Genomic DNA, 14,872 nt, shown 5'->3' on the forward strand with positions numbered 1-14,872 from the left:
TCCTGCCAACCTAGCAGTTCGAAAGTACGTCAAAGTGCAAGTAGATAAATAGGTACCGCTCCGGCGGGAAGCCTAAACGGCGTTTCCGTGTGCTGCTCTGGTTTTGCCAGAAGTGGCTTAGTCATGCTGGCCACATGACCTGGAAAAACTGTCTGCGGACAAACGTTGGCTCCCTTGCCACAAAAGCGAAATGAGTGCCGCAACCCTAGAGTCGTTTGCGACTGGATTTAAACTGTCAGGGGTCCTTTACCTTTTTTTAATCACTATTTACTTATTAGAAATCCACAAAGAAGTACTTAGTATTTAAAATTCACCAGAAAAGAGCCAAGAGGAGCAGAAAATGTAGTACACTCTGGAAAGCTACAACAGTGCTACATAAAATAAATACTGTTTGATTATTCCATAGCAGGTTATAGTAGAGCAAAGGGGAGCATTTCACAAATCATTTAACAGAAGTGGTATCAGAAAGTTCCTTGACGTCACACTCTGCAAACTGGTTACATAAGTACAGTTAGATTAAAGCACACATAGTCCCACAGCTGTTAACAGGCCCAAATGAGCTTAAATCCAAAATCTTACTCTTAGAAAAGATATGCCTTCTTACTCTGACATTACTATAAACTTCTAAAGCAACAATCTCAATGCTAAGCACAGGAACACTAGAAGTTGCATCTGCAAATACAGTACCTAAAGTAGAAGAATATTAGGGAAAGGTTGAAAATAATTACTTTTTATTGTTTAAAATATGGCTCACAATGCATCACACATAATACATTAAAATGACACTGATTTTGTCCTGCGTGCCTTATTTTAACAAGAAAATCGAAAACATTTGCCTACAATTAAGGATAGCTGTTTACAAAATGTTGTCAGTAATACATCATAAATTACACTATAAGGCCAAGTTAAAATAAAAATAATGAGCCCTGAACTATCTCTGGATTCTGCACAATGACCCAATATAAAGACTGCTTTTGGATTTATGAAAAGGCATAGAAGGTCTATATGTGTGACTGGATTTAGGCCTCTTATTTTTCTTCACTGAAACATACTTTTCTTCCTTGGGAGGAGGCACATGAACTGGTTTCCAAGGGACTGGATTGTAAAAGGCTGGAGCTGGATATGTACTTCCTTCTGGATAGCCTGGAATGTTTAAAGAAGCACAATGTTTCAATCTAAACTATTAGCAATAACATTGTTTCTTAGGGTGCAATCCTACACACTTACCTATGAACAAAACCCATTGAACAAAGAAAGGCTCGCCTCTGAGTCGACAACACTGCGGGGTTAGTCATTCTAAGTTAAGATTCAGGGATCATTCTATGCTTCATGGGAGGGCAGCCGAGGGGCTGGAAGATGCTGTAGATCCACCTCTCTACAGGCAAAGAGGGAGTTGTGCAGGCAGAGCTTTGCTATGTGCAGGAGTGGAAAGCTCGGCTACTGCTTTACTGAAAGTGGTTCGCCAAGCACAGCAGAACCAGACACAGGGAGAGATGTCAGCATTGTATCAGGGAGACCTTGGAGCTGTCTAAAGTTCCATTGTCTCCTGACACCTCCACCCAAAGTGAGAAAGAACGCTATCTGCAGAGTTGGCTTATTTCTTCTTTCATTAGTGTCACTGAAATGCAAAACAGATATAAATAAATAAGCCATATCTCTCCCCCCCCCCCCCCGTGGCTTGCAGAAGTTGCCAGCACTTCGGAAGTAGAGATTTCTCTCTCTGCACAGCATCCCCCATCACCAGCTTATGATTGTTCTGCCCAAGAACTCTGCCACTTTAATGAAATTTTACACACAAGTTTTTGGGGTTTTTAAAATGTACCATCTACCTAAGACTACAAATCCTTCCAGCAGTTATAGTCTGCATAGTTCCTTTCCTACATTCAATGAACCAGGATTTATTTTCACTTTCAGAGCTTATACTTTATATACAATTTTATAGTCTGTAACAAATAAGGGATCAGCTGGCCTATATTGTATCCTATTTAACTTTCTTCACCTGAAAGATCAACTGAGATCTCACGATACCTTACAATGGCCTTTAAGGATGTCTTTAACACATCCCTGGGCAATTTACAGGACAATAAATATACAAATATCCTTCCACTCTGTAGATCTCAGCAGTATAATGAACAGTCTCTCGGATCCTGATATCCCATGAATTTAAGAAAGTTCATGGAAGGGAACTTTGCTGTCATCACTCCCTGGAGGGTAAGGAAAATTTCCTAAACAGAGTGGCATGAGGCACAGGAGGCTGCCAGTGGGAGCAGGGGGGAGTCACACAAAACTGGGTGGAGGCATCACGTGTGAGTAGAGCTTGGTTTGAGCAAGGTGCATTGCCCAATTTTAGGTGACCTCCCTCCCCAAGCGATCTATGTCATGCTCCAACCCTCCAGAGACAATTTCAGGGGCACAGGAAGAGACACAAAACTCCTCTTCTGTCAATTTCCTTCCATTCACCAGTGTGAGAGTACTGAATTTGCTACCCAAAATGCCAATGTTAAAGGTCAGTTTATTTTCATCATTGCTTCATTTTTATCACTGTTTATCAGAGAAGGAGAGTGTGTTGCATGGGCTATACCTAAATTATGGCAGCAGGAATGTGGTGCCTTTGCCATAACAATCCTATTTGTCTGGAAAGAAATGTAAATACATTTCATTGGAGTGGTCAAAACAAAGTCTGGAATATGTTCTCTACTGTGAACAAAACTGGGAAGAATATTTTTAATAAATTACTTAGACAAGTGACAGCAGCTGTCTGCAAGTACTGTAACAATGTCCCAAGACACAGCATGAAAGAAGTATGCACCACTATCTATGATCAAACCAAAGCAAAACAGCAACTGGTTTTGTGTCTGGTGTGCTGTTTAGTGTTCAAAAGGAACAGCAGCCTCTCCCAGCAAATAGTTTAGGTTAACATTTTTATAAGTGCAACACATTTGGCAAATAACTATGAAAGAAATGTCATTTAAATGACAAGTATGCTTATTTTTTTCTAGAAAAAAAATAAGGCCAGAAACAACAAATATGCTTTTCTGGCTGTAACAGGATGTGTTTTATTGAAAATAGGATCAAGGGTGGGTAGGCAGGCTGGAGTCATGCACATGGTGTCAGGCCAACTGATTTCAACAGGGCATAAGCCTGCACAACTTGACTCAGGATATCTACCCAAAGACAACTTCTACACTGCACAAAAATTAGATCTGGGCCGATATGAGAGAGGCCAATTTTCTTCATTGGTAAAACCTTCAATAGGCCTATCATGAACTGAGGTCCAAACTTATGAATCTGTCTCAAAGGTGGTGGCTACATTTGCCTTGAAAGGTTTGACGATAAGGCCCAATGTTTTAGGTGCAGGCAGAAACCATAATCTTTAGCCCCCTTCAGTCATTACTCATGTGAAGAGAAAAAGTGAGTGCAAAGAAACTATGGAACTGCTTTTTGCTCCCGTCAGCACTGCATGGCTTAAACTTCTGCAGCAAGGAGTCTTCTCTAATTGAGGAGGCTGCCATCAACTCTGGAAGATGTTAATCAGTATAAAGGCAGATTAAACATTTAATAAATGTATGAATAGAAGAGCATTCTTGGAAGAATAGGCACTGCAAAGAACAAGAATGTATGTGCCAGTATCTTTTACTGAACTCTACTGACCAAAATGAATGCTTTCAAAAGTAGAAGATTTCCAATGATATAATCTTGAGTTATTTGGGGTGTGGAATGGGACCAAATATACACATTCCTTAATGTGAGGCAACATCTACTGTTTGTGGCCTGTCTGTATCCACATCTATGGCTACGGAGTTCTAGCAGATGAACATTTAAAACAAAATATTCAAAAATAAATAGTAAAAGTATCAGAAAACTGCTCCTGCTACACAAGTTATGAAGACTGTATTAGTCTGTCTAGTACAGATACAAACCAGTATCTTTCCCATCTGCAAAGGCACAGCCAGCTGATGCTTGGCGGGGCTTAGTTTTGGAATTTTGCAGCCATTCTTTGAACATCTGCTCTGATTTTTCTTTTTTCTCCTGTAGTTCAGCTTCCCGTTGTTTTTCCTTCTCCTACAAAAGGAAAAGAGCCAAGAATGCCAAAATGTCTTAATACAACTGTCTTCTTCCAGATGTATTACTTCACCACTGTAACCAATTACTCTGGGTACAATCCAATTATAGTTAAGCACCTGTAAGTCCTACTGATTTGAATTTGAAAGATTTAAACTCATGTTCTAATTCCAACACTGACATAAACAAGATTTTAAAGTCTCTCATTTTGGCTGGTTTATACATTTGGTGCTTCAAAAGTTTCATGTATGTTTTCATGATTTACAAAACAAGGCCACCAATGTACTATCAGGACACAGTGTAGTGAAGCATCCTCTCCCTAATTCAAATGTAATCTCAGCAACGAATTCACCAGGTGAACACTATTATTGAAGTTCTACAATTTGTAATATGGAGATGTTACTGACCTACCTTAAAGAAGAGTTTATTTACAGTAGTTAGAGGACACCCTATAACAAAGTTCTCAGGGAGGCATAAATCGAGAAAGAAATCAATTTAAAATTCAGTAATAAGATACTAGAAGTATAAATACAGCTTAAAGAAATGAGTTGTAGAGTTAAAACACCTTAATGCCAAAAGAGATTAAAAGGCTTGGGAAAATAAAAAAAGATTTTCACCTGGTGCCAAAATGAGAATAAACCAGGTGCCAGGTGAGCCTCTCTGGGTATAACATCCCACATCTAGGGTGCTACCACCAAGTAGGTTCCCTCTCCCATAGCCACCTGCCACACCTCACTCAGTGGGCGCACTTGGAGAAGGATGTTTGAAGATCTCAGGGTCCAGGTAGGTACATGTGGAAAATGGCAGTCCTTCAGCTAGCCTGGTCCCAAGCTGTGAAGGACCTTAAAGGTCAAAACCAACCCCTTGCATTGCGTCCAGATTACTGACATGATACATGGGTGGAAGGCTGTGAACAATCAAAAAACACTATATGAATTTTGTTATTACTATTGTTATGGAGTAACATGTTTCAGTTGCATCATAATATCAGTCCAACAAGATATGTTGTTGGTTTAAAAATACAACTTTCAGAGAATGGTATATCCGTATATCTGCAAAATCTACAAACTGTTTGGCGCCAGTTGAACAAAAACACAATTCTTTTAGAAATCCTGTGATTCTTATGTAGCTGTGAATAACAGTTATACCATGAAGGGGAGCTAGAAAATGAAGTGTGCATTTAATAAACTTCGATAACACTGCAACGTTCACAAGCTTCATTGTACCCCAGTCCCTTTTCTGAAACAAAAATGGATTACTCCTCACATTAGCATACATCTTCATCACCCATTAATCCCTCTGAAAGACATCTCGATTACAATATTGCACATGCAGTATGCTATAAATTTCTCTATGATTCCAAGGCTAACTTAATCAACAAAGCTATACAAATAAATTCATCAAGTAAGCCAAGCTGCAAAGTAGAGGATAAGAAAAATCCTCAAAACGGGAACTCATTCCAGATGAGAACTATGTGTGGGTTACACCTCTAAGTGCAAGCAAAACCAGATCAGCATCTCTTCAAATGAAAAAATGGGATAAAAGTTACCTTCTCTTCCTTCTTCTTCTGACCTTCTTCCATTTTCTTTTTCTTTAGCCATTCCTGATACATCTCTCGCGACTTTTCCTTTGATTGTGCTCTCTCAAGTTCTTTGGCTGCTTTTTCTGCCATCTCTTTGCTGAGCTTAAGTTCCCTTTCCCGTTTTTCCTGTAGATAATAATAGAAAACATTTAAGAGAGAGCAGTAATAACAACTACTACAAAAAGTTGACTAGACTAGAACCCTTTCCCCTCATATCCTTGTTCTCTATTTGCAGATTTTTTTTCTTGTACGCTAAGTATTTATGGGCATCCTGACCTACTGAAGTGGTAAAACCCAGATAAAGGTAATTCACTGGTCCAGATAGGTGCCTTCTGTCATTCTTCTTGCAGCATTCAGCTCAAATGTGAATAGCTCCTGGTATCTGGAAACACTGTACTTTCCCATTGTACTGACACTACTGATTCACATGAATGTTGCACAGGTGGTATGAAAGTCTTGATATGATTATTCAAGTTGGTGGTTTCTTTGCGTGTGTGTTGTTGTTGTTGTTGTTTGTGTTGTTTTTTTACAGTGAAAGAGATATGACCAGTTTGTAGATGGTTATCCAGATGAAGAGATGAGTTACCTGCAGCTAGGACAAGCATGGACAACTACAGATAACTCCATGCAGCAACCTCTGGACACTATAAACAAAAGAACCAGTTAAATAATGGAAAGCTCTAGCTGCCTTTGACAATCTTCAATAAAAGTGTAAGTATTTTTTTTATGCTGTGAGTTTTTATGTTCCCTGTAAATTAATAAACTGGTTTGTGAAATAAGCATTTGCCAATGTACTTGTGCTTCATGAAAGAGACCGCCTAGATTGCTTGGCTTCACCTTTTCTTGGAAAAGCGCCTTATGCCCAGATTAGCCAAGGGGAACCCAGAACACAGGCTGGAACATAAAAGGGTGTGTCAGGCCCTAAATCAAGTTCTTCCCACTGCTCAGGCTTGTTTCAGAGTGATTGGCATGGAGACCCTGGTTCAATTCTGCCTATTTATTTCTATGATTAATATCATATTAAATGTTGTTTAAAGTTTTATTTGTTCCACAATTTATTCATTAAGAGAAAAATACGACTTGCATAGACAGCCCATTACCTCAGTGAGTTTTTGGTCCTGATAAAAAGAACTAGAAAGCTACATATTTGTCATGTCTACACTTCAAAATACATATGTGTTTTCAGTCTGCTTCTCAGAAAAAATGCTTTGATCTTGTCTTCATTAGTGATACGATCTATTTTTAAAATTACTGATGAGTTTATTTACCCTTTAATGCCATTGACAATCACAGAGTTCTGTCAAATTAATTTATTCTAAAAATACCAGTTATCCTTAGGATGAAAGACTTCAGTTCCCACTACTCCACCCAAGAACATTATTAGAGATAATACAAACAAATGAAGCTTGCAGGCATACCCCTTTTCAACTTTATTTCAATCAAAAACTTAAAAGGAATAGGGGGATAATGCAATACCTTTACAATACCTTCTACCCTTTACAAACATTCATTACTGCAAACAGTGGCACTTGCAAACAGCAGCAATGCATACATATACCAGGCTAGTTTGTTATTATTGTATGTATTTTTATATTGTAAACACCCTGTGCTCCTTGAAGGGTGGTATAGAAAGTTAATAAATAAGGAAAGAAAAAAAAGATCAGATTAATAAAACAGTAATGATTCCACTGACTTACACATTACTGTTTTAAAGAATTTCAACACTGCCCTAAGAACGCTTTCATTTATTATCCTGTGCCTACTAGTTTCCTTTATACAAAATGTAAAGAAGAGTAAGTTTGGTGTAGTGGCTGGAGTGTTGGGACTTCAACTGCTAAGTCACAGGTTCAGCCTTGAACCTCCCCAAGATACATTGAGTCAACAGCTGTCAACCTAGCCAATTGATGCACAAGCAATGCTGGAAAGGGATGACACCATGTACACTACTCCGAGTTCTCAGAGAGGTGGTTATATTATAAATGATGAAAGTAGTTTGGGCCAAGATATTCAAGGGTGAGCAGACCGTATTAAGATTCTTCTCTTAAGAAAAACCTTTACAAAACTTACCCCACCCTCTAATGTGATTTGAAGCAATGCATAAACCAAATACCTTTGTCATTATCCCTTTTCTATAATCCTGCTAACCATTTTGCTTGGCATTTATTCAGATGCCATTCTATGTCATGAGGAAATTCTAATTCATTCAACTGTCCTTCCCTGTTTGAACATGCACTGTACACCTCATCTGCTAGTATCAGCTTCTCCAACTTGACAATAATTAAATCAGGGCTTGAAGTGTTTATACTACTATGGTTTAAACAGATGTCACTGTTCTATGATACTAGTAAGTACATGTAAGAACGTATGAAGAGTCTGTGGGAAAAAATATCTAGTGCAGTATCCTGTTCTCACAGTGGCCAACCAGATGCCCATGGGAAGCCCACAAACAGGACCAGAGCACAAGAGCAACCTCCCCTCCTGTGGTTTCCAACAACTGGTATGCCGATCTGCTGGGATCTGCTGTAGCATGGTCCAATCACATGCCCCTAGTGAATCATTGTAAAGGAGTACCACATGCAACCCTGAAGGAGCAGTGGTTACTTGCCACATCACTGTCAACCTCCTCTGTGAGCTGGTGACAGCAGCTTAGGAAGCAATAAAATTGGTGCACCTATTCATAAGGTGCTTCTTTACAAACATTTCTGTACTTGTGCTGCTGTAGGTATTATTACTGATTTATTATTTAAATGTATATCCCACATTTCCACACAATGTTGCCTGAAATGGCTAGCCACCAAGATAAAATACAACATGCAAAGAGTATATTAACCTAAGCTCATCTACTTTCAAACTGAACTAACTTTTTACCCTGTAAGAGTTAACATTTTTCACTTGGTCAGTCTAATTGATTCTAGTCTCAAACTACCACACTTTGATTCAAAGGGCAAGCTTATAATTTATTTAAATAATGTTGTGCCAAAACCTTTTTGTTCTTGCATATGGTGAGGAAGTGGTGGACTGAAAGGACAAACGTTCCTTTAGCTCTGCATATCTGTAGAATAAAGTATGCACTAAAATAAGGTTTGTGACCTGGTGACTATTTACTATTAGCATACATATTCTCAAAACCAGTATGCTTTTCATCTGTTTTGAATATCTACAGTAAGACTACTCTGAATCTCAACCAGACACAATACCAGTCTAATATAACTTTTCATTATTCAAAAGGAGGTATGGAGTAGAACTGACAAACTGGTTTTAAGCAGACTCACCTGATGTGAACCACCTGGATCAATAAGCAGACTGGATTTGGAGTCCACTTTGGAATCAACATTCCTACAGGTTCCACAACAAGATGTGTTTGAGGGTTGCTTCCGAGTCCATTTTCATTTTTTAATGGTAATTCCAGCCACCTGAATAGCATCTGGAACATGAGCATCCTCTCCTGCTGTTGTGCATTGCAAATAGCAAAACTGGGAGTCATCAGAATTTATGACATGCCATCACTCACAGGGAGACTGTATAAATAATGGTTTCCCTACGTGGAATTACCTTTAAAATTGAAAACAGACTCAGAGGTAGCCCCTGGACCACCCTATGAGTAGTTTTGTTTTCCGTATAGAAACAGGATGGAGTAGACTTAAGTCTGCTTCCATGCTGAAAGTGGACAGAATGGAATAGGACTGATGTGCCTACTGATATTAAAAATAGCTAGAAGAATACTAAGGCTACAGTCCTCAACCCAGTCTTGGGAATTAGCGTCATTTAATGGAACTTTCTTTTGAATAGACATTTGTAGGATTGCTCAGATACTCTGCCATTTAATAAACTCATATTAATTACTGCCACTGACATTATAGGTGTCAAGCTTTAAGCACAGACCCCTGGAGACTAAGTATGCGATTCATTCCTGTTGAACTATGAAAAAAATGTGGAAAAAAATATCTGTATTAGCATGAAATCCAACAGTGTTTATGTTAGCTTGGTAATTTATGTTATTCCTAGACCAGGCCAAGTACACATAAAAAGGAAATAACTGGCTATGTGAAAAATGTAAGACATTATTTAAGAAAAATGCTATGAAATTCTTCACCCTTTTCACCTCTTCATTTTTTTTCTGGACCCACTCTTTGTGCTTCTCTTCAGCCAGCTTTTTTTTTATTTCGCGTTCCTGTTTTTCCCTCCTTTTCTCCTTTTCCTGATTCACCTCCTATAATAACAACAACAAAACATTACTACTACTACTACTTTTTTTTTCCCACCCATCTGACTGGTTTGCCTCAGCCACTCTGGGCAGCTTCCAATAAATTAAAATATCAAGCACAGTAAAACATCAAACAGCCCTTCTCCATACAGGGCTGCCTTCAGGTGTCTTTTAAAAGTCAAATAGTTTTTTATTTCCTTGACATCTGATGGGAGGGCATTCCACAGGGGGAACGATGGGGCTGGAGACACTTCTTCATGTATAAAGGGCTGAAGTTGTCTTTAACAGCAGTATCTCTGGTGAGGGACATGTTGTGCTTTTTCTGAGTAGTTTGTCTATCATTGGTCCTCATCCACCCCACCCCGCAATCAGTTCTCAGCTGTTGCTCCTAGAAGCTGTCAGCATATGACAGTGGCAACACCCAGTGAATGGCTTCTGTTAGCAATATATGAAGCAATATAAATCATCCAAATCTGTTTTTCCCAAATAATATGGGAAATGTACATTTTGGTGCCTGGCAATCTGCTGTCAAATGTAAATTATATTAAGTATTCACCTTCATAGCTCGTTCTTGTAGTCGAGCACGTAACTCTTTCTCTTTGGAAAGGAACCACTCTTCCCATGGCGAGAGATTTTCTTCCACAATTGGCCGATTTTTCCTTTTTGTATCTTTAAAATGGTCTGCACTGTGAAGTGACAGGTACAAAATTAGACAGTGTTTTATGGGAATGCCATTTACTAGTTAATGGTATCAAAGATGTCTTATTATGTACATCTTCCTCTTTTGTACAGTATGGTTGGAAGCAATTCCTAAAACTGGCAAACTACTTTTAAAATTCATTGAAGTACAAGGACCAAAGTATAATATTTAAGATACTTTTATAATGTCCTTCAATAAAAATGTCTGAAAGTTTATATGTAAAAACACAAAAACAGTTAACCTACAAAGTATTCCAGCAGTGGAAAAACAGTAGAATTAAAAGGTACCAAGTAAAAAACATCTGAAGGACTATGGTTTTGACTAGAAGATTTAGAAAAATAAAAGGACTTTGGCCTCATGCTGAAACAACAAAGAAGTAGGCACTAGGTGAGCTTCTTTGAGGAGACCATTAGATTATGGACCCACTACAAAGAAGGCCATCTCCTGATAGCCATCACTATGCCTCAGACAGCTGGACACTGACATAATACCATCTACTGAAGATCTTAAAGCACAAGTAAACAGTCCACATGGAGACAATATAATTTTCAATCAGTCTGATCCTGATCCTAAGTTGTGAAGAGCTTCAAAAGTCAAAACCTGTACCAAAAACTGGGCCCAGATATGGACCAGTAAACAATACAACCTGATTAATACTTGCCTACAAGTATCATAACACAAAGTCTCAGTTAAGAATGTAAATACCACATTCCGAACTTGTACTAACTACAGTTTCCAAACCATTATCAAAGGCAGCACCATCTAGAGTGTACAGTTTAACTATTTTAACAACTGTATCAATATTATTCTTAGTTAAAAGCATGTTTATGATGCACAACAGCAAAGCTCTCTAAATGACATACAATAATATTAAAGTACAAAATAAAACCATAAAACCAAAGTAAAATACAGTATGGAAATGCAACTGGTCTCTTGACTTTTATATTAAAGGCCACAATTAGAGGCTGGGGAGGAGCAAAATGGGAAGGTGGGAAGAAAGACACTGATTAATCCTCTCTGCTGTGTTTCTGTTTAAAATCCTCTCCCCAAGGGGAGAAAAGCAGCTGGAGAACAACTTGAGCAGTAAGAAGGGAAATATATTCCTCTGTTGAAACTTGTAATCACAGAGCCTCATTTCACTTATACAAAGAGACTGAAATTGACTTGCATAGTTGTTAAGATGTAGCTTGAACCTAAGAAGCTATTTGACACTGGTAGGTAGTAGCGTAGCGTGGGTTGTCAGCACCCAGGGCAAGGCAAGTAATTTGTGCCCCCTAATCCGTGGATTTTAGCACTTGAGTCTCTTCCGCGCCCCCCCCAGATGTTGCGCCCGGTGCAGCTGGGCCCCCTGCACCCCCCACGCTACGCCACTGCTGGTAGGCACAGTGAGGAAAGCCTATCAAAAGCAGCACAGAAAAATGCATTTCAGGACTGCAACCTGTTCACTAAACCAGATAATTAACCATTAAGGGCTGGGGATAGGGGGGAATCAGATATCATTAAATAATTACATTTATGGTATAATCTCAAATATAAATACTTTCAATTTATGAATATAGTTCTTAAATAACTAAATTCAGTTTTATGTGACAAGCTACACACACATACAATACTCAGGATTATCTGAGCTATAACGTACTAACTGGGGGCTTTGTGACATAGCAAGGTGGGCTATGTCTACATAATGTAGCATTGCTTGGCAAGGTTTCAACATCAAAATGTTACTGAAAGTCACTGGGCTCTTTTTGAAATAGCCAGTGTATTCATATTCCTGTGTTTTCTAAAAGAGTCACAATTTATGAATTTATTTTTCAAATCTAATATATTTAATAATTAGTCAACTAGACAAACTACTCAATGAGGTCTACAAATCAGCAACATATTGTATTACCCATTTAACATACACTGTACACTGAACTAATATTTCAGAAGTATGAGAAAGTATGTTCAAGATCAAAGCTATTCTGTGTCGAAGATCAAAGCTTTGATATAAACATGCCATAGAAAATACAATACTCTCACTAATGCCCGGACAAAGATTCATTTTGACAGACTTTCTAATACCAATATACTAGAAGAGTTAAATAAATATTTACTATTTTAGCTTAGTTTTTAAATAGAAAAAAATGAGGCACTGGTGTCTCATAGCATTTTTAAATTTTAAAAGATCTTAGTCCATCTTTCCCTGAGATTACTTCTGAGCAAATGTGCTTAGGGGTATGGTGTTAATATGTAATGGAACTTAGACCAGGAACACTCAAATATCTTTAGCAATATTTCCTACAGGGTTTTTTGGAGGGAGGATAAGAGAAAGAATTACTAAATATTACTATTTGCAGGTAACATACTAGCTGGGTGTTTTAATCTGGTTTTATCTTATTGTTGATTTTAATCATTCTTTGAATATTTTAAATACTTTTTTTACTGATACTTTTACTGTTTTTGTCAACTCAAGTTTCATTACAATCAAGTGGTAAATAAATGTTGGGAAATAAATTAAAATAAGATGGCAAGTTCACTATTTCTTCATGCCAGCCTTGAATGGAGGTCTTGTTGCTTTCTATTATTTTAATACCCAGGCTTTCTGTGGCTTAATAAGAGCCCAAAGAGGAATACAGTGGTACCTTGGGTTACATACGCTTCAGGTTACATACATTTCAGGTTACAGACTCCACTAACCCATAAATAGTATCTTGGGGTAAGAACTTTCCTTCAGGATGAGAACAGAAATCCAAATCTATTTCTACTCACACATGCTTTCTCACAGCCCACATCTGTTTCAGGCTGCTTTCCTTATATGAATAACAACAAGGGAGGTCTGCACTAACACTAAAAGAACAATTTCAAGCACAACTATCATATACATAATGCATTTTTATGTAGAATGTAGTATGCAAAATCTATGTAAATCCACAGTGATCAGTTTTTTGACCAGTATGCTATAAGCCAAGGCAAAGCACAATATAATACTAGTCTAAAATGAATTAAGGTACACAGAAGGCCCCAGTGCCTTGTCTGATTTTGCCTGTAGTCTATTGACTACCCAGACAGGAAGGTGACACCTGGCTACATCATAGCCAGCTCCACAGATCCTCCAGCTCCTGTTGTGCCACAAATCCCTAGTTGTGCAACCCATGTGTCAAGTCTGCCAACCACAATCCAGGGGAATTATGCATGCGGAACACTTTTCATGTCGGTATGATATACAGTTCGAAAGGTGTTGCTATTCCAGTGGGTTCAAGGCAGATATATTTTTTAAAGGCTTGTATTGCTTTATTGCACAGTACTGTAGTTTTATGTGATATTGCACTGTATTATACTGTAGTATCTCAGTTTCACTGCTGCACAGATTGCATTTGCTGTTTAGTAAACACGCAGGGACGGTCTTCGGTATTAGGTAATAAGTACAGCAGACCCGTGCCTTACTTGGGGGTTATGTTTTGACAATCGTGCATAATGCCAAAATCAATATAGTGAAAACACATTGGGTGCAATAGCAGGTGGGACTGCCAAATTTCCCCTGGGCAGCTGCCCCCTTTATAATTTTTTCCTCAAGCGCCTACAGCTGAAAGTGCACAAGCGAAACGTGTGTAAGTTGCAGGTCTACTGTATGTAAACATACTGAGCAACAAAATAATCCAAGGCCACTTGAGCAGGGCCTAAGAGCTGCAGCACGGGTGGGCGACACGTTACCTATGCTGTTTAATCCTTTGAGGGATGCCTGATCCCCTGCTAGCTGATGTTGCCTCTTCCTCCTGCCTCGCTCGGTGGAAACTTCCGTGGAAACTCGGAGAGATCAGGGAGAAAGAGGAAGACTTGCCGGCCCCCTCGTCGTCGGAGCTAGCAGGGGAGGGTGGGGTGGAATAGGCTGCCCCCCGCCTGCTACTTGGGGGCACGGAGGTGGGCATGGCGCTGACACCGACCTGCTAGGAAGGAACGTGAGAATGAGCGGCGGGCATTTCTCAAAGACCGCCTTCCGCACCTGAGGGAGCTCCGGACTCAACCTCTTTGTTCCCACCTCCTCAGCTCCCCAGGTACCAACTACTAGGCCCTCCATCCCTCCGAGGCCCCCCGGTCTTGGGCCGCACCTCCCTCCCCCAAGGCCGCTCCGCCGCCGCCGCTGCCGCGCTCCCTCCCCAACCGCCCCGAGGACAGCGACGCCGAGAGAGCAGCCGTTCTACCTGAGGCCGCCGCTTTGAAACCCGCAGCGCCTGCTCTGCTCCCAGCGGTCCCCGCGGCCCGGCCCGCTCCGCCAACCACTACGCGCAATGGGCGCCATGGCAACGGCGACGCCGGCAGCCCGCTTGCCCGCCTTGAGGGCCTC

General features: G+C 39.6%; 1 protein-coding gene across 11 annotated transcripts in view; it reads right to left on the bottom strand.

Moving 5' to 3' along the window:
- The window catches only part of CCDC34 (coiled-coil domain containing 34), a 17,199-nt gene extending 2,327 nt beyond the window's left edge, over positions 1-14,872 (bottom strand). The window contains exons 1-7 of one of the 11 annotated variants that reach the window (XM_083465294.1): positions 14,730-14,870; positions 14,242-14,474; positions 10,405-10,534; positions 9,738-9,854; positions 5,612-5,770; positions 3,921-4,062; positions 1,053-1,143 (exon numbers count right to left, since the gene is read on the bottom strand). In XM_083465294.1, coding sequence (XP_083321420.1) covers positions 1,053-1,143; positions 3,921-4,062; positions 5,612-5,770; positions 9,738-9,854; positions 10,405-10,534; positions 14,242-14,456 — 854 coding nt within the window. In that variant the 5' untranslated portion in view covers positions 14,457-14,474; positions 14,730-14,870. The other 10 variants (XM_083465287.1, XM_083465288.1, XM_083465295.1 and 7 more) reach the window with 10 other exon arrangements.

Source organism: Podarcis liolepis, assembly GCF_965112155.1.
Source record: "Podarcis liolepis genome assembly, chromosome: 1".
In the NCBI taxonomy this organism is placed as follows: Eukaryota; Metazoa; Chordata; class Lepidosauria; order Squamata; family Lacertidae; genus Podarcis; species Podarcis liolepis.